Source organism: Leptomonas pyrrhocoris, assembly GCF_001293395.1.
Source record: "Leptomonas pyrrhocoris isolate H10 chromosome Unknown, whole genome shotgun sequence".
NCBI lineage: Eukaryota > Euglenozoa > Kinetoplastea > Trypanosomatida > Trypanosomatidae > Leptomonas > Leptomonas pyrrhocoris.
This window is the reverse complement of record NW_015438380.1, coordinates 82,252-100,275: the sequence shown is the minus strand read 5'-3', so window position 1 is coordinate 100,275 and position 18,024 is coordinate 82,252. Positions and strand designations below refer to the sequence as shown.

Below are 18,024 nucleotides of genomic sequence, written 5' to 3'. Positions count from 1 at the left end.
TCTTTTTAAGGATCCCATGGGTCCCTGTCTCCCCTTCGCAAGTTATACCCCTTCGCCAAAGCCGTCGTGGGAATGTCGCGTTCGCGTGAGGGAAAATCCGCGACGTTGTCCTCAGACCGAATGTACCGGAAAACCACGTGTATCCCCTCGTCGCGGAGAAGTTGGTCCACCTGCTGTAGCTCGGCCGCAAGCGCTCCCGATTTCGAAATTCCGCGTCGCACCGCCCCCAGAACTGATGTGTTGTCGATCAATACAAACAATCGTCTCGGTAGGCGCTCTCGAAAAGCCAGCAGCCCCAGGTGCACCGCACGCGCCTCAGCCTGCATGATCATCCGCGGTGAAGAATCCCACCGAGCCCCCGTGATGAATACTGGACCGGCGCCCAGAAAAAGAACCGCCCCCCAACCCTGGAGCGAAGCATCCGTCACCAATGTGGCTGTCGGCTCACCCCCCGGCCGATGCACGAGACGCGCCTCGTTTCGGTGCAAGACCTCCAACAAATCAGACGCGAAAACCCCGGATGTAGGGCGTCATGGTGATCTTGCTCCTGGTGGTGATCTTACCTCTATTGAGGGAGCTCAGCTGGCGTCTCACAAACTTCAGAAACATGTAGTTACGAAACAGGCGGACGCCCAGCACCGCCGCGCCATAGATGGCGCGGGATGTAAAGACCTCCAAATCACCCACCGTCATCTCCTCGAAAGGAGGGGTCTCCCGCAGATGGCGCCATGTCTTTTCACCTAAACGTACAGTATGAGTTGCGTGATCAAAAAACACCCCGACGAATGTATATGACGCAACCGCAACCTCCGACTCACCAATCGTGACGCTGGCGTCCCGCGCGAACTGTGTCACACGCCGCGTCCAGGCCTCCACGGCCTTCAGGGGACCAGCAATTCTCACATTGTCTATCCAGACGTGGATTTTCAATGCCGTTGGGCAGGCGAAGGCGGCATCGACCACAGTGGGTACTCCTGCCAACGCCGACGTTAACAACTGCATAAGCTCCGGACTCGCAGCATACCCCATCGGCAGCCGCGCCAGCTCAACGAGGGTGCCGTCGTCGAGGCGGCAACGAAAAGCCGAACGCGCCTCCTCAGGCAGCGGTACCTGGTAAAACGAGGCTTTCAGGTCCAAATTGGATGCGCCTTCCTCCCACACAACGTCGAGGTATGCGGAAATGTGACCCAACGGCACGTCAGCCTCGTAGGAGTCCTCCAGGTTCTTCTCTTTCGGCCACGCGATAAACCTCCTACGTAGCCCCGAAGGTTTCTCCTCCACAACCGAGAAAGGAACGAACCAACCCCGCGTAGGTCTCGGAGACGCCGGCACCAAGACGCCTGCCGACATGAGGACTCGGGCATCACCTTCAAAAATCGTCCTGAGCGGTGACGTTCCTGGATCGAGCTGTTCCGGCGATGACAGTAAACGCCATAACTCGTCAAACCGCGCCTTGGCCGACGCCTTCATGCGTGACCGCAAGATTTCGACGTTCAGCGGCTGCACGTCCACGTTCTGGAGGGGGAGAGAACGTTGCTCCTCCTCACTCGCAACACGACTTTTGTTGGCTCGGCGGAGGACCGTGTGCCCTCCAAAAGCAACGCGCCGCTCTGGTTCCATCCAAGGTGCCTGACTCACTTCCGAAAAACCAAACGGTCGAGTAAACCCGGCAGCACGTGAGAATTCGTGAGTTCCGTGGTTTTTGGGCCCATGTAGCGAACCGTCGTCGTCGGTATATCCAGAGGGTCTGCGTGCTTCGCGAGAGCCACCACCGAGCGTGGGGGAAGTGCGTGCTCTTGGGCCAGCTGTGCCGCTGACTGAAGAGCTCCTCGCTTGATGGAGTGTGCTGAGTATCCGCGCTCGCGCAGACGCTGTGCGATTTGTGTCGTCGTGAGCCCAGTCAGCTTGCCGCTCTCCCCGACCTGAGCCTTCAACTTTCGCAGCTCCTGGGCCATGGGACCCTGCAACTTCACATACCGATGTGCGCGGTATGGATTGATCTTTGCCGTTTTTGGAATGGCTGCCCAGTCCAAAATCACCGACCCGTCCGGTTGTGGCAGCAGGTTCTCCCCTCGGAGATCCTTCACCTCCCCCCACCGCGACGCGGTCATCCATGCCAACTGCATCACAGTGGCGTCGGCCCACGAAGGGGCCCCTTCCACCAGGGCCCGCATGTCCGCTGGTGTGATCGGTGCTGCCTGACGCACCTCCTCCTTTGCCTCGCGCTTCCGGCATCCCGCCAGGTACGCGTCTACCACCGCTATCTCCCTCGTGAGCAGGGACTTCAGTGTGGTGCCGTACTGCACCTTGGTAGAGTACTTGAGCTCCTTCGACTCCAGGAAAACCGGCACCGCGTCGAGGTTGAGCGGCAGTCCGGCTTCGAGGCAAAACGACTGAAAGCCTCTGAGCAGTGATGTGCGCTGCTCCCATGTGGTCGGCTCGTACATGTCTGCCGCCACTTCGTTGACCTGGCTCCTCAGAGCCGACAGGTGAGGGGGCACCGCCTCCAACCCGTCCCAAAACATTCGATAGAACTTTGAGGAGCGGGTCGAAATTGTACGAGTTCTCCTCGCACGCCTGCAGAAACTCAGTCTCCGTCATCTTGTACGAGGATCCATTGACCCTGTAAAACAACGTCAAACCCATCCTGCGCCCAGTGCCCTGGTGGTCAGCCCAATACCGCGGGTCGGCCTCCGCCGCCAACAGCCACCGCAGGACCGCCTGGAAGGCATCATTCACTGGCGCAGTGCGGGGTGCCTCGCCGCGAAGAAAAATGTGCTTCAGCTGCTTCTCAATCTCGTAGGGAGTCTTCCCACGGAACCAAGGACGCCAGGTGCAGACGTCCATTGGGTCGAACTCCACCTTCAGCGACTCAGCCACTGACTCGGCGTCGTCTAAAAAAGTCAACCGAGACTTTTGTGTTGGCGCCCCAGGCCCGTCTTCCCCGTCGTCATGCTATCAACTGGTTGTGCATCGCTGCCTCATGGCGTGCACCTGCAACCTCCGAAGCCGCCTGCTCCCGCAGTAGGGAGATGTCCGACTGCAGGGGGACTGTGTCCACAGCCGTGGCGGACTGTGCCATCCCCATGTAGTACCCCGCCAGCTCCGTCTTTTGGATCAACCTCTCATAGAGGTCGCGGGTCTCGATGCGGAAACGTTCAACGTGATGGGGGAACGTGTGCCAATCGAACGTCTCGTATCCATCCCTGAGGATCAGAGAAGTATTCTCCCGCCTGACTCGGAAGGTCACAGGCCGAGAATCCGATCCGTTCGGGCCCACGATCTGCAGAGTCAACTCGCATTCGCCCTGCTCGGGAAGGTTCTCATATTAATCCGTGCAAACCAAGTTCCACTTGGACGGATCGATGAGTATAAGCGCCATATTGAGGGAAACTACCTAAAAGGGTTTTAATATATTCATGGATCTACTAATTTTTTTAAATATATTTTTTTAAAACTTATGAAACAACTGGCGATGATTATAAGAAACAACTGGCGATGAATATGTAAAAAACTTGCGAATAAAACTCTGAGAAGGGAGTTTTCAGCGAAAAACCGGAGTTTCTCTCGATGCTGAAAACAACTGTGCCAGGCAAACCAGAATACGGAAGAACCAGGATTCAGGAGTTAATAGATAAGGAGAAGATAGTTTAGAGCATTACCCTAAATGACCGAGATCCGCCAATCTCTCCGCTGCCAATCACATTCAACTCATTTTTTCCGTCCCTTCCATTCCCCTCGCAGGCTCACAGAAAAAGCCGAGGTGAAAGCGATTATATGAAAAAAAAAAAGGCTGAAGATTCCCTCCTGGAACTGTTCAACTCAATAGCAACAGCGAAGACGACACAGAGAAATGAATGGACCAATGTATGTCCGTGTGAGGGAAAAGAGGCGATCCTTCGAGAAAAGAAAACCAAGAAAACAAAAATCAGATAAAGAAGAGAAACGTGCAAGTGGAGTTTTGCACAACGCAGAAGAGGAAGAAGCTAGCAAATCAAAAAACCCAACAGAACTGCAGAATGAGAGCAACGTCGCGTAGCCCACTGTGTGTATAATGAATAAGAAAGAAAACAAAAAAGAGAGAGAAAGAATTGGCGACCAGCAAAAACCAAAGAAACGGAAAAAAAGAATGTTAAATGGTGGCGTGCCACCACACACTCCCCCCTTCCAACGAGACCGTCCCGCACGGCTCTCGGGCCCGAGGCTTCTATTTTTCCGTTTTTCCCTCCTCCCCTCCTTTGTTGTTTCTTCACAGCCGCAACAGTTCTGGGTGCTCAGAAACAGAAAACAAAAGAAAAAGGGAGAGAATGCGCGTCGGAGATTCAAGGCGGCCGCAAAGAAGGAGAGAATAAACACGAAGGAGAAGAAAACAAAACAAACAAAAAAAAACAGAGTCAAGAAGAACAGATTTTGGTGTGTATAAGCTTCCTTTTTTTTTTTAAAACTTGTTGCCGTGAAAAGAAGAGACAAAGAGAGAAAGAAGAGAACTCAGTTATTATTCTTATTCTTCTTCCTTTTTTTAAAGAGAGAAGGACAACGCGTCGACCACCTTTTGAGTAAAGTAAACAACAAACAAACAAACACACACACCGCCACTCAGACAGAAGAAGGAAGCCTTTGAAACCACAGCGGACGTACGAGAGAGAGAGAGAGAGGAAAGAGAGAGGGACAAGAAAAAGAAACGTGCCACTCCGCCAAACAAAAACAGCAACCGCAACTTACATGCAGCGTAAAAAGTCTCGTTTGAGCGTGAAAGGAGCACTGTATAAATAAACAAATAAATATGGATTTTGCAAGTCGTTTCGAATCGTTTTGAGAGCCACACACGCACACACACACACGCAGCCGGTAAGGAGAGACAGAGAGAACAGAAGGAAGAGAGAGAAATATACAGAAGAAAAGAGAAAATCCAGGATGTGAATAAAGGGAGCACAGCTCGCTGACGGTTCTTGTGCAACGACAAGAAGAAGAAGACTATGAAGAAAAAAGAAACTAGAAGTGTGCACGAGGTACTACATCCAGGATCAGAGCCACCTGTGTCGTTTATAGGCGCAGCTTTGGTAAAATGGCACACACAGAGAGACAGAGAGAGACAGAGAGAAGGGAAGAGATGAGGAAGACGGTGGGGTTGGAGGTTGGGTCAATCAGACGAGGACCACCGCAGGGAGCCATTTGCGTGACGGCGTGTTTGCTGTGCAGGGGTGCGTACCAAGCACCACCAACCAACCCAAGAGCAAATCGAAGAAGGAGAGCGTCAGTGATGACGCCAACGATAAACGCAGCGGACGTGATAAAGAGCTAAGAGAGCACTTCTAAGTGCACTTCACTTCAACCTTAGATGGAATAACGCAAAAGGAAGAGAGGCGCATGTCCGGAAAAGCCCAATCAGATTTCACTGTGAACAACGCTGGGTGTAAATCCACGAATGAGCCTCGACACAGCACATACGATTACTCGCCCTCACACACACAGAAAGTGGCGCAGACGGGGAAACAAAGCAAACCACACGGCACCACTAAATTTACAGCAAATGGAATTGGGAAAAAAAAGACAACAGATTAACACACCCACGACACGACGCCGGTCCAAAAGAAGAAGAGAGCGGTAAAGAGAGTGATCAGCAGAGAAAACAAAAACATCGCAACCCCAACAGCATTCACCCACCGCGGCAGTCGTACGCGAATGGATGGGGGAAGCGCAGCGAAGCGGCGCAAATCACATGTGTGACACGTCGCCTCAGACAACGTTCTCCGCAATCCAGTTCATCGCCTCCCGCAGTGACTCCCCTGTAGACGCACTGCAGCCCATCAGCGTCCACGTCCGATTCTTCAGCTTTCCGAGCTCCAAGTACTCCATCAACTCCGCGGGAGAGGCAGCCGACTCCACATCTTGCTTATTCGCCAGCACCAAGAGCACCGAGTGCTGCAGAGACGGCTCACTGTGCAGGAGCTGGTGCAGCACCTCTTTTGCCGTGGCGAAGCGTGCCGTGTCGGCCGCGTCCACCACAAAGAGGACGGCGTCGGTGTGGTCGTAGTACAGCTTCCACGAGGCTCGCAGCTGCTCCTGCCCCCCCAAGTCCCAACAGGTGAGGGTGATGGTGTTATTCGTGTGCGGGTGCGTGATGGTCAGCGTCTCGGTGTTGCCGCCCAGCGTGGGCTGGGTGGTGATGGCGTGTCCTAGCTGTAGGTGGTACAGGATGGAGGTCTTGCCGGCGTTGTTCAGGCCGAGGATGAGCAGTTTATACGACCTGTTGGCGCGAAACATGCCGAACAGGCTGGAGAAGAGGGACCCCATCCGCTGCGCAGGTGCACGGCGAGAAGGCGCTACGCTTTTTCCTTATATATATATATATATATGTAAATGGAGAGCATCAACAACAAAAGTAATAGCACACACGATAGAAGCGATTATGATAAAAGGAGTGTGTGTGTGTGTGTGTTGGAGAGACGAGGGAGCGAGAACAGATCCAGGCTTTTCTGGGGGATAAACAGCAGGTTATCGGGGTGCTGCGGACTGGGGGTAAAACCTGGAGCATGATCCGCGGCAGGGAGGGAGAGAGAGAGAGAGCAGAGCTCAGCGTAGCGATACCGATAAAGATACACGCCTTGGATTTGCTGGACGCAGCAACGCTGTAGCTTCTCTTTCTCTCTATATATGTATGTAGATATTTCCGTCGTGCATAAACTGTCAAACCGAAGTCGCTAGGCCATGTGAAGAGAGGGGGAGACCATCACAACGATGTGTTCCCTACCTCAATCGTTACCCGCACCGTTTCCTTAGTAGAGAGCTGAGAGAGAGGGGAGGGGGAGCACGTTCTGCCCGGCTCCTTCCGCCTCCCTTCTCCTCCCCCATTTCCGCCTTACGCATCCAGTTGGGAGACCAACGCGCCCATCCACAAGCGCTCGTAATGACGTTCGTCGCCGCCGGAAAGGACCCGGAGGATGTTCAGCTCTAAAACCCCCTGCGTCGGCTGCACCCGTGCCACTTCGCACTCCACGACGGCGCCGACACGGATGTCGTCGCGGTGGTGGGTGATGGTGTGGACAAGCTGCACTTCGGGGAGGTAGATGTCCGATACGTACGTAAACTCCGCCTCGCGCTGGCGCCAACGCGGCTCATCGAGCAGCACCGTCGCCGGACGAAGTGGATGCTGTGTCGCGCAGCTGCTGTTGTGACGCGTAAAGGACTGGGAGAGTAGGCTGGACGTGTCCTGCGAGGAACAGGCAAAGCGGCTGTACGTGGGAGCTCCCACCACTCGCCGTGACGCACCCACGAGACACAAATACGTCTTCCTCCTCCTCCTTCCGGTCGCCGCCGCGCTCGCTCCAGCGACGTCGATGTTGGAGGTCCGCTCGAGGTCTTCGAGGTAGCGGAGAATCCAAAATCGCGTGCTGCTGTCCTGCAGCAGACTGGCACGTTCCTGCTTGGTGCTGATCATGGCACACAGGGTGGCCATCGCGTGCTCTGGAATAAACTGCTGAGGCGCGCCTCGAATAAAAGACGAATAGGACACCGAGGCGGCCCGGCCGCGGTACTGCTGCCACAGCCACGTCTTCAGCTGATGATGCACCAACATGTCCGCGTAGCGACGCAGCGGACTCGTGCTGTGGGTGTAAAACGCCGTGTCCAGCCCGGCGTGGTGCAGCGGGGTGTGATGGTAAATCGCGCGCGTCACGGTGCTCAGCCGGCGCACCGACGACTGCATCGCCTCTGCGAGGAAGACGTGCGAGGTGTCGAGCGAGGCCGGCGTGCAGACCCCCTGCGGCTCAGAGTAGTAGTGGGCGACGAGGTGGTCGACGGAGAGGGCGCGGGTGCCGCGGAAGGGCAGGGCGAGGTGATTCGCTTGTGCCACACGGGAGCAGACCTCATTTGCCGCAATCATCAACTCCGCCACGGCGAGCCGCGCATCTTGGGTGGAGACGACCTGGTCGGTCACCGAGAGCACCTGCGTTCCCTTAACCTTGATGAGAGGGTCGGGCAGACTGAAGTCCGTCGGCGGTGCCATCGCACCGTCTTCGTCTTCGTCTTCGTCTTCTCCGCCTTTCCATTTTTGCTGCTCATCTTTTGGTCCGCCCATCACCGCTGCCGCCGCTGCCGCGCGCTGCCGATCCAGCCGCGCTCGCAGTCGAATTCTCGCACAGTGCAGGATGTAGAAAAGGTTCGCCTTATCCGCCGGCGTCATCCACGCCGGTGCGGGGTGCTGGAGCGGGGCGGACGCCGCGGGGTCGGTGGCGGTGGTCCGCAGCTGCGATTCGCTCCGCGCTGCGTCGCCGCCGTCTTTCGTCTTCTCCTCCTTGTCGATTATTTCCTGCACCTGATCGTAGGTGATGCGGCGCAGCTGCTCCAACCAGCCCACCGCCACGGCGTAGTTCTTCACCTCCCCCGTGCGCTCGTCAATCTGGAAGATAACGTTGAAGGTGCGGCAGGGGCGGTCCTCCCGCAGCGTCGCCGCCTCTACAATGGGCTTCGGCAGCATAAAGTACACCCCCTCCGGCAGATAGGTCGTCGTGGTCAGCCGCCGTGCCGTTACCTGCTCCAGCGAGCTGTCAAACGGGCAGTACACGGTGGCGTCCGAGACGTACACCACGAAGTACCTCTCCCCGGTCTTCGCCTCCACACACACCCCAATCGCGTCGTCCACCTCACTCGTCGTGGCGGAGTCGATGGCGTAGCCCGGACCGGCGCGGCGCTCGCGCAGCCCGTCAAAGGCGTCTCCGCCGTCGACCTGCCGGGCCTCCTCCAGTAACTCCATCATGAAGGCGTGCGCCTGCGGGGGGTACGCCAGCTCCCCCGCGTACGCCACTCGATTCAAGTTGTCCCCCGGCTCCACGTAGCGAATCAGTTCCAACAGCGTGCGCATCTGCACCGGGTCCGTCACGTTGGCCGGGGCACCAGGGAGGCGTCGAAGAACGTCCTGGAAGGCTTCAAGGGCTTCATCGGACAAGACGCCTTCCCCAGCGGCGTAGCGGGCTAAGAGGCGGAGAATGCGAGCCTCGCTGAGTTGGTCAAGAGGACGCACGGGGAGCTTCCAGATGGAGCTGAAGACGCGCTGGCAGTCCAGCAACGCCGCCTCCACCGCACGCGCATTCGCGGCAGCGGACAACGCTGTTTTTTGGGTGGTCGAGCGGGGGAGAGGGTCAAAGCGCTGCAGCAGAGAACCGAGAATGAACTGCCGCGTCCACGCTGTGTCGAGGTAGTTGCCGGTGAAGTGCGAGGCGGCTTGAATGGCGCGGACCGGGGAGGAAGGCGGAGGAGAAGAAGCAGAGGCGGTACGGCTTTCTGAGCTAGCCGCCTTTGTAGACCCGGCGCGGATACTCGTCTGATGGGGGATGCGGGAAGGTCGACAATGGAAAGACGGAAGCAGGCAAATGCGCCTCATGCTGAGAGAAAAGGACCGCATTAAGAGGCACGAAGGGTTACCGACCAGCAAAAAAAATGTGAAGTTTATGATTAATAATACTGACCAACAGTACTTCGCCGCTTCTGCTGCAAGTACTCTTTGCGATGTATGAACGGTGAAGTGGGACAGAGAGAAAGAGAGGGAGAGAGAGAGGAGCAAATGCTCTCTGAAAACGGAAAGACAACCCAACACCGACAAAGCAGCAAGGAAGAGAAAGATCACCGGTGGAGAAGGGCAGAGTCACGACACGGGAGATGCACCGCGCACCTCCAAGAGAGGGGCCGAAAAAGGGTACGAGGAGCACAACGCCATGAAGTTGGCGACGCGACGCCTGCCCCGACAAATACCCAGCCTACGGACCTCAGCAAAAACGCTCCATGCAGCATCGGCCATCCAATCTTCGTTGTCCGTTAAATACGTCTCAAGACAACGTAAGACACCCACACACCCACACACACACACGTATACCAACCCCCACGTGTCTTGTGAGGATCACGCCGTGGAGCCCCAGAGCTCGCTGTGGACTCGTCTCACCAACACCACCAATCTCACGATTCGCTTTCAGTAGTATTCTTTTCCACTGCCACTTACGCTCGTAATGGCGATTTTCCAAGTGCGGTGTACGTAAAACAAAACACAAGAAGAAGAAAGAAGGATTATTAATAATAACGTTCGTTTTTTTCCTCTTCGGTTCCCGCGTTGAACTCCGACGAGACCCATTTGGTGTTTCCGTGCATCCCACACAGCTGCAGAAAGGAGCACACACACTCGCCGACACGCAGAGGTAAAACTGGACTGCCGACCAACGCAACGTCCGCGAAGCGCGACAGCGAATCCACCGCCCTCAGAGACCGTCGAAGCAGCTCTGTAAGACGCTCCATCGTGCGTGCCGTTGTCGCTTCCCACGTGCTTCGTGGCCACCCTCGTGCGCCAACACCGCCGTGCACGAGAGCGCAAAGCACAACAGCGGATGGCGAGAGCACATCAAAAGGAGTGGAATCGATTAGAAGAGGCCCAGCACGTTGTCACGCCCAACGCGGCGTGCGCACAACGAGCTTTCCGGGAGGGAACAACGGGCAACCATAAATATAAGGCCGGCGAAAGCGTAAACATTGAAACTTTAACACACAGGAAACGGAAGACAAAAAATAGATTTTAGTGTTGAGCGTCTTTGGTCTCGCGGGCCCCACCGCACAGGAAAGAAATGGGACAGAAAACGCAGCGAGGTGCGGCGGTGGGGCCGGCAACGGCTGTGAACAGGCAGGGACACACGCGCGCATCAAGATACGTGCGAGCGCCTGCAGGGACACGCATTTCACACACCTCAAACAATCAGTACTCCTACAGGTAGGCTTTAAACAAGAAGATTACAAGATACATTTAACGAGGTATTAATATATATCGAAACAAGCGTTTTGGGGATCAGGAGGGGGGATTAGCTTTTGATGAGCGCGGCGCTGCTGGCGGGCCTCCTGCGCTCCTTCCCGTGCAGGCAGACCCGATCGGAGGCCCCAGGTATGTGTGTATGTGCGTGGGGCAGCACAGCGCGCAGCTCCGCGTTTCCACACCGATGTGCACGTTGGGAGCGTGTTCTTTACCAATGGTGTGGAGCAGAGCAAACAAGAAAACAGAAGCTTTAAAAATGTAGTCTACCGTATTTTCGTTTCTTTACTGATGTGTGTCGCCACGGCAAAGGACGCCTTTGCGGGTGCATCCCCCGCTGCGTGCGACGGAATGCATGCCGGCACAGGTATGCGTGTGTTGAGGGGCCGGCCCGCACTCGCTACAGAAGTCCATGTCCGATGCACAGCGATCGAGGGGAAGCAAACAAACAGACAGGGGAAAGAAAATGATGATGACAGGCGGCGTGCGTGTTGGCGAGTGCGCCGAACGCCATCTGCCTTCTCGAGGCTCCTCGCTGCGAGTGTGACCGCGCACTCATTAAGCACTGCTTGATGAGCTCCAGCGGGAGGTGGGGAGGGGGAGAGAAGGGTGGCAACGCGTTGCACCCCTCGCCCTGCCGCAGACGCGCACCTGTCGCTCGTACGCGAGAAGAGAGGAACAATAAAAGAGAACGACGCTGAGACTGCGGCGCAGACGGACGATGGACTGCAGGGCGCTCATGCGTCGAGGCGCATCGTGCCACGCAGGCAGCGCCACTCCTCGCTCACAGAGCTCCCCGCTTTGGCCGCACCTTCAGTTACGCTGCGTTAGACCGAACACCACCGATTCTTTTGACGGACGGCACGGCTCGCTCCACCGGGGCCCCTAGACGTCGATGAGGGTGTCCAGCAGGTTGTACAGCGAGTTGGTGAAGTTCTTCGCCGCATTCGCCACCGGCGCCTTCCAGATCGTGTCCATCGTGTACACCTCCACGCTGGCGGTCACCGTCGCCGCGCCGGTGTTCTTCGCGTACACGGCCACGCCCGTCGTGTCGTCGCCGTTGTCGATGTAGAGGCGGCTCGTCATCGTCTCCAGCCCGCCATCCTTGAAGATCTCGATCACGCTGTTGTCCACGTAGATGTGCAGCTCGAAGCCGTTGGGCGTGGCGGTGGCGAACGGCGCGCGGCCGCTCAGCGGACCGGTGGAGCCGATCGACTTGGAGGCCTCGCGGCTCAGGTACAGCAGCGGCTCCCGCACGAGACCGCTGGCGGCGTCTGCGCTGGCCTCCATCGGGTTGATCTTCCAGTACATCTTGCAGCTCTTCGTGCTGGAGAAGTAGGTGTAGGACTCGCAGAGGCGCAGCTTGTTGCACTCGGCGCTGCAGTTCGCCGCGTCGGGGCCGTCGAAGATCTTGATCGCCGGCCAGTCCTCCTTCTGCTGGTTGCCCGGCACCACGCTCGGGCCGTACGGGGGCATCTTGAGCGACACGCTGGCGCTCTGCGTGAGGTCGGCGTTGGCGCGAATCATCACGCCGATCTCGGGGGCGTCTGACCCGTCCGCGGCGTACGTCGCCGTCGCCGAGAAGATGGACGGGTCGGACACGGTGAACTTCGCGACGATCTCGTGGTAGAGGGTGTTGTTCGTGTTGCTGCGGATGATCTGCGTCGGCGTGCTCGTCACGGGCACACCCTCCACATCCACCAGCTTGTTCAGCCGCAGTCCCTTGATCTCCGGCACGGGCTGCGTCTTCAGCTTCTTCTCCGTGCTGTCGTACTCCACCGTGCGCAGCATGTTCTGCACGCCCGACCACCCGTTGGCACGGATCTGGTCGTCGCTCAGCTCATCGTTGGTCCAGCCCCAGATGGTGCGGCGGTTCAGGATGGGGTCGTGGAACGTCTTCGAGGCGTAGAGGGGACCGTAGTCGATGAAGGTGAAGCTGCGTGCGGGATCCTCGACGAAGACGTACTGGCCGAGCTTACTGTCCAGCTGGTAGGAGCCGTACATGATGTAGTCGCGGTGCGAGGGCATGGTGGACACCTTCAGGTAGTGCTCGCCCGTCGGCGCCAGCTTGAAGAAGTCCGGGCACTCGAACATCACATCCAGGTCGTACTTGTACACGTAGAGGCTGTGCGAGAACTTGTAGCCGGACTGGAAGGTGGGGTCCTGCGTGCGGAAGATGACCACGTGCGCGTTGTCGCCCTCGGCGTCGTTGATGCGGGCAACGAAGGCAATCAGCCACTGGCCCGGGTGCTCCGGGTCCTCCCACCACTCCGTGGGGTCGCGGAAGTTGCCGAGCCCGACGACGCCGGGCACGTCGTCCTCCGACAGGATGACGTTGCGCGCACTCTTGACCAGCCGGTCCAGCGTGCGCTTGCCCACGAGATCCGCCTTGGTCGGGCTGGCGAGGCACTGGCGCTGGATGTTCTCCGGCTCCGTGCACGTGTACACCGCGATGGGCTCGCTGTGGTTGTTGTTGATCATCGTGCCCGAGTACACGCCCCACTTGTCGTACCACTTGTCCGCCCACATCGCCACCGGCGACTCGGGGCGTGTCCACTTGACGTAGTCGTCCGACGTGACGTGGTACCACGCGATGTCGCCCCAGAGAGGGCCGTTGGGGTTGTACTGCATGTACAGGTGGATCTTACCCGTCACCGGGTCGCGGTAGGGGCCGTTCGGGTCGTTGATCCAGTTCTTCGGCGGGCGGATGTGGAAGATGGGCTCGTACGGCACACCGTCCAGGGCCAAGGCGAGGCCGGCCATCATGGCCACCGCCACGAGGAGCCAGATCACGCCGCGACGCACCGAGGCAGCGATCATTGGTGCGACTTTTGCCGTTAGAGGTGTGGAGAGGAAAGGAGAGAGCGAGGGGGTGCTCGTTGGGAGTACGTCAGCGAGTCAGCGAGGGTTGCTATTAGTTACGATTCTGAGCAGGGCGGCAGCGGTGCGTTGGCGCAGGTGGTTGGCGGCGGCGACGCGGAGAAGGGGACAAGAGAGAAGCGCAGGGGGCGAGGGACGAGGGAGGAGGGTGAAGAGACGCAGGGCCATTTCTGCGTGTGTGTGTGTGTGTGTGTGTGTGCAGCACCGACGAGGCCGGTCAGCGCATGAAAGCGCGGAAAGGGCGGAGGAGGCAGAACGGCAGAACGACAGCCAACAGGCACCGACGGCCCTCAGAGGAAAGCGAAGACGCTCCATCGTGCGTGCCGTTGTCGCTTCCCACGTGCTTCGTGGCCACCCTCGTGCGCCAACACCGCCGTGCACGAGAGCGCAAAGCACAACAGCGGATGGCGAGAGCACATCAAAAGGAGTGGAATCGATTAGAAGAGGCCCAGCACGTTGTCACGCCCAACGCGGCGTGCGCACAACGAGCTTTCCGGGAGGGAACAACGGGCAACCATAAATATAAGGCCGGCGAAAGCGTAAACATTGAAACTTTAACACACAGGAAACGGAAGACAAAAAATAGATTTTAGTGTTGAGCGTCTTTGGTCTCGCGGGCCCCACCGCACAGGAAAGAAATGGGACAGAAAACGCAGCGAGGTGCGGCGGTGGGGCCGGCAACGGCTGTGAACAGGCAGGGACACACGCGCGCATCAAGATACGTGCGAGCGCCTGCAGGGACACGCATTTCACACACCTCAAACAATCAGTACTCCTACAGGTAGGCTTTAAACAAGAAGATTACAAGATACATTTAACGAGGTATTAATATATATCGAAACAAGCGTTTTGGGGATCAGGAGGGGGGATTAGCTTTTGATGAGCGCGGCGCTGCTGGCGGGCCTCCTGCGCTCCTTCCCGTGCAGGCAGACCCGATCGGAGGCCCCAGGTATGTGTGTATGTGCGTGGGGCAGCACAGCGCGCAGCTCCGCGTTTCCACACCGATGTGCACGTTGGGAGCGTGTTCTTTACCAATGGTGTGGAGCAGAGCAAACAAGAAAACAGAAGCTTTAAAAATGTAGTCTACCGTATTTTCGTTTCTTTACTGATGTGTGTCGCCACGGCAAAGGACGCCTTTGCGGGTGCATCCCCCGCTGCGTGCGACGGAATGCATGCCGGCACAGGTATGCGTGTGTTGAGGGGCCGGCCCGCACTCGCTACAGAAGTCCATGTCCGATGCACAGCGATCGAGGGGAAGCAAACAAACAGACAGGGGAAAGAAAATGATGATGACAGGCGGCGTGCGTGTTGGCGAGTGCGCCGAACGCCATCTGCCTTCTCGAGGCTCCTCGCTGCGAGTGTGACCGCGCACTCATTAAGCACTGCTTGATGAGCTCCAGCGGGAGGTGGGGAGGGGGAGAGAAGGGTGGCAACGCGTTGCACCCCTCGCCCTGCCGCAGACGCGCACCTGTCGCTCGTACGCGAGAAGAGAGGAACAATAAAAGAGAACGACGCTGAGACTGCGGCGCAGACGGACGATGGACTGCAGGGCGCTCATGCGTCGAGGCGCATCGTGCCACGCAGGCAGCGCCACTCCTCGCTCACAGAGCTCCCCGCTTTGGCCGCACCTTCAGTTACGCTGCGTTAGACCGAACACCACCGATTCTTTTGACGGACGGCACGGCTCGCTCCACCGGGGCCCCTAGACGTCGATGAGGGTGTCCAGCAGGTTGTACAGCGAGTTGGTGAAGTTCTTCGCCGCATTCGCCACCGGCGCCTTCCAGATCGTGTCCATCGTGTACACCTCCACGCTGGCGGTCACCGTCGCCGCGCCGGTGTTCTTCGCGTACACGGCCACGCCCGTCGTGTCGTCGCCGTTGTCGATGTAGAGGCGGCTCGTCATCGTCTCCAGCCCGCCATCCTTGAAGATCTCGATCACGCTGTTGTCCACGTAGATGTGCAGCTCGAAGCCGTTGGGCGTGGCGGTGGCGAACGGCGCGCGGCCGCTCAGCGGACCGGTGGAGCCGATCGACTTGGAGGCCTCGCGGCTCAGGTACAGCAGCGGCTCCCGCACGAGACCGCTGGCGGCGTCTGCGCTGGCCTCCATCGGGTTGATCTTCCAGTACATCTTGCAGCTCTTCGTGCTGGAGAAGTAGGTGTAGGACTCGCAGAGGCGCAGCTTGTTGCACTCGGCGCTGCAGTTCGCCGCGTCGGGGCCGTCGAAGATCTTGATCGCCGGCCAGTCCTCCTTCTGCTGGTTGCCCGGCACCACGCTCGGGCCGTACGGGGGCATCTTGAGCGACACGCTGGCGCTCTGCGTGAGGTCGGCGTTGGCGCGAATCATCACGCCGATCTCGGGGGCGTCTGACCCGTCCGCGGCGTACGTCGCCGTCGCCGAGAAGATGGACGGGTCGGACACGGTGAACTTCGCGACGATCTCGTGGTAGAGGGTGTTGTTCGTGTTGCTGCGGATGATCTGCGTCGGCGTGCTCGTCACGGGCACACCCTCCACATCCACCAGCTTGTTCAGCCGCAGTCCCTTGATCTCCGGCACGGGCTGCGTCTTCAGCTTCTTCTCCGTGCTGTCGTACTCCACCGTGCGCAGCATGTTCTGCACGCCCGACCACCCGTTGGCACGGATCTGGTCGTCGCTCAGCTCATCGTTGGTCCAGCCCCAGATGGTGCGGCGGTTCAGGATGGGGTCGTGGAACGTCTTCGAGGCGTAGAGGGGACCGTAGTCGATGAAGGTGAAGCTGCGTGCGGGATCCTCGACGAAGACGTACTGGCCGAGCTTACTGTCCAGCTGGTAGGAGCCGTACATGATGTAGTCGCGGTGCGAGGGCATGGTGGACACCTTCAGGTAGTGCTCGCCCGTCGGCGCCAGCTTGAAGAAGTCCGGGCACTCGAACATCACATCCAGGTCGTACTTGTACACGTAGAGGCTGTGCGAGAACTTGTAGCCGGACTGGAAGGTGGGGTCCTGCGTGCGGAAGATGACCACGTGCGCGTTGTCGCCCTCGGCGTCGTTGATGCGGGCAACGAAGGCAATCAGCCACTGGCCCGGGTGCTCCGGGTCCTCCCACCACTCCGTGGGGTCGCGGAAGTTGCCGAGCCCGACGACGCCGGGCACGTCGTCCTCCGACAGGATGACGTTGCGCGCACTCTTGACCAGCCGGTCCAGCGTGCGCTTGCCCACGAGATCCGCCTTGGTCGGGCTGGCGAGGCACTGGCGCTGGATGTTCTCCGGCTCCGTGCACGTGTACACCGCGATGGGCTCGCTGTGGTTGTTGTTGATCATCGTGCCCGAGTACACGCCCCACTTGTCGTACCACTTGTCCGCCCACATCGCCACCGGCGACTCGGGGCGTGTCCACTTGACGTAGTCGTCCGACGTGACGTGGTACCACGCGATGTCGCCCCAGAGAGGGCCGTTGGGGTTGTACTGCATGTACAGGTGGATCTTACCCGTCACCGGGTCGCGGTAGGGGCCGTTCGGGTCGTTGATCCAGTTCTTCGGCGGGCGGATGTGGAAGATGGGCTCGTACGGCACACCGTCCAGGGCCAAGGCGAGGCCGGCCATCATGGCCACCGCCACGAGGAGCCAGATCACGCCGCGACGCACCGAGGCAGCGATCATTGGTGCGACTTTTGCCGTTAGAGGTGTGGAGAGGAAAGGAGAGAGCGAGGGGGTGCTCGTTGGGAGTACGTCAGCGAGTCAGCGAGGGTTGCTATTAGTTACGATTCTGAGCAGGGCGGCAGCGGTGCGTTGGCGCAGGTGGTTGGCGGCGGCGACGCGGAGAAGGGGACAAGAGAGAAGCGCAGGGGGCGAGGGACGAGGGAGGAGGGTGAAGAGACGCAGGGCCATTTCTGCGTGTGTGTGTGTGTGTGTGTGTGTGCAGCACCGACGAGGCCGGTCAGCGCATGAAAGCGCGGAAAGGGCGGAGGAGGCAGAACGGCAGAACGACAGCCAACAGGCACCGACGGCCCTCAGAGGAAAGCGAAGACGCTCCATCGTGCGTGCCGTTGTCGCTTCCCACGTGCTTCGTGGCCACCCTCGTGCGCCAACACCGCCGTGCACGAGAGCGCAAAGCACAACAGCGGATGGCGAGAGCACATCAAAAGGAGTGGAATCGATTAGAAGAGGCCCAGCACGTTGTCACGCCCAACGCGGCGTGCGCACAACGAGCTTTCCGGGAGGGAACAACGGGCAACCATAAATATAAGGCCGGCGAAAGCGTAAACATTGAAACTTTAACACACAGGAAACGGAAGACAAAAAATAGATTTTAGTGTTGAGCGTCTTTGGTCTCGCGGGCCCCACCGCACAGGAAAGAAATGGGACAGAAAACGCAGCGAGGTGC

At 58.4% G+C, this 18,024-nt stretch overlaps 6 protein-coding genes across 11 annotated transcripts; all 6 read right to left on the bottom strand.

Moving 5' to 3' along the window:
- Positions 1-501: 501 nt before the first annotated feature.
- ABB37_08393 (hypothetical protein) lies at positions 502-1,470 on the bottom strand (the record flags this gene model as incomplete). The annotated part of the gene is made up of 1 exon (XM_015807395.1): positions 502-1,470. The coding sequence occupies one exon, from the start codon at positions 1,468-1,470 to the stop codon at positions 502-504; it is 969 nt and encodes a 322-aa protein (XP_015653934.1).
- A 164-nt stretch (positions 1,471-1,634) lies between these two features.
- Positions 1,635-2,525, bottom strand: ABB37_08392 (putative trans-sialidase; the record flags this gene model as incomplete). Its single annotated transcript, XM_015807394.1, has 1 exon — positions 1,635-2,525. The coding sequence occupies one exon, from the start codon at positions 2,523-2,525 to the stop codon at positions 1,635-1,637; it is 891 nt and encodes a 296-aa protein (XP_015653933.1).
- A 3,211-nt stretch (positions 2,526-5,736) lies between these two features.
- Positions 5,737-6,337, bottom strand: ABB37_08391 (putative ADP-ribosylation factor; the record flags this gene model as incomplete). 2 transcript variants are annotated; one of them, XM_015807392.1, is made up of 1 exon in its annotated part: positions 5,737-6,337. In XM_015807392.1, exon 1 carries the CDS (start codon positions 6,292-6,294, stop codon positions 5,737-5,739), a length of 558 nt encoding a protein of 185 aa, XP_015653931.1. In that variant the 5' UTR covers positions 6,295-6,337. The 2 variants fall into 2 exon arrangements, with proteins under 2 accessions (XP_015653931.1, XP_015653932.1); XM_015807393.1 differs by having other exon boundaries at positions 5,737-6,330.
- Positions 6,338-6,859: 522 nt separating this feature from the next.
- ABB37_08390 (putative mitochondrial mitochondrial exoribonuclease DSS-1) lies at positions 6,860-9,499 on the bottom strand (the record flags this gene model as incomplete). The annotated part of the gene is made up of 1 exon (XM_015807391.1): positions 6,860-9,499. Exon 1 carries the CDS (start codon positions 9,398-9,400, stop codon positions 6,860-6,862), a length of 2,541 nt encoding a protein of 846 aa, XP_015653930.1. The 5' UTR covers positions 9,401-9,499.
- Positions 9,500-9,969: 470 nt separating this feature from the next.
- ABB37_08389 (putative beta-fructofuranosidase) lies at positions 9,970-13,711 on the bottom strand. Of its 3 annotated transcripts, none has more exons than XM_015807388.1 (1): positions 9,970-13,711. In XM_015807388.1, the coding sequence occupies exon 1, from the start codon at positions 13,601-13,603 to the stop codon at positions 11,669-11,671; it is 1,935 nt and encodes a 644-aa protein (XP_015653927.1). In that variant the 5' UTR covers positions 13,604-13,711; the 3' UTR covers positions 9,970-11,668. The 3 variants fall into 3 exon arrangements, with proteins under 3 accessions (XP_015653927.1, XP_015653928.1, XP_015653929.1); XM_015807389.1 differs by having other exon boundaries at positions 9,970-13,696; XM_015807390.1 differs by having other exon boundaries at positions 9,970-13,613.
- Positions 13,712-15,365: 1,654 nt separating this feature from the next.
- Positions 15,366-17,408, bottom strand: ABB37_08388 (putative beta-fructofuranosidase; the record flags this gene model as incomplete). Of its 3 annotated transcripts, none has more annotated exons than XM_015807385.1 (1): positions 15,366-17,408. In XM_015807385.1, the coding sequence occupies exon 1, from the start codon at positions 17,298-17,300 to the stop codon at positions 15,366-15,368; it is 1,935 nt and encodes a 644-aa protein (XP_015653924.1). In that variant the 5' UTR covers positions 17,301-17,408. The 3 variants fall into 3 exon arrangements, with proteins under 3 accessions (XP_015653924.1, XP_015653925.1, XP_015653926.1); XM_015807386.1 differs by having other exon boundaries at positions 15,366-17,393; XM_015807387.1 differs by having other exon boundaries at positions 15,366-17,310.
- Between the last annotated feature and the right edge of the window lie 616 nt (positions 17,409-18,024).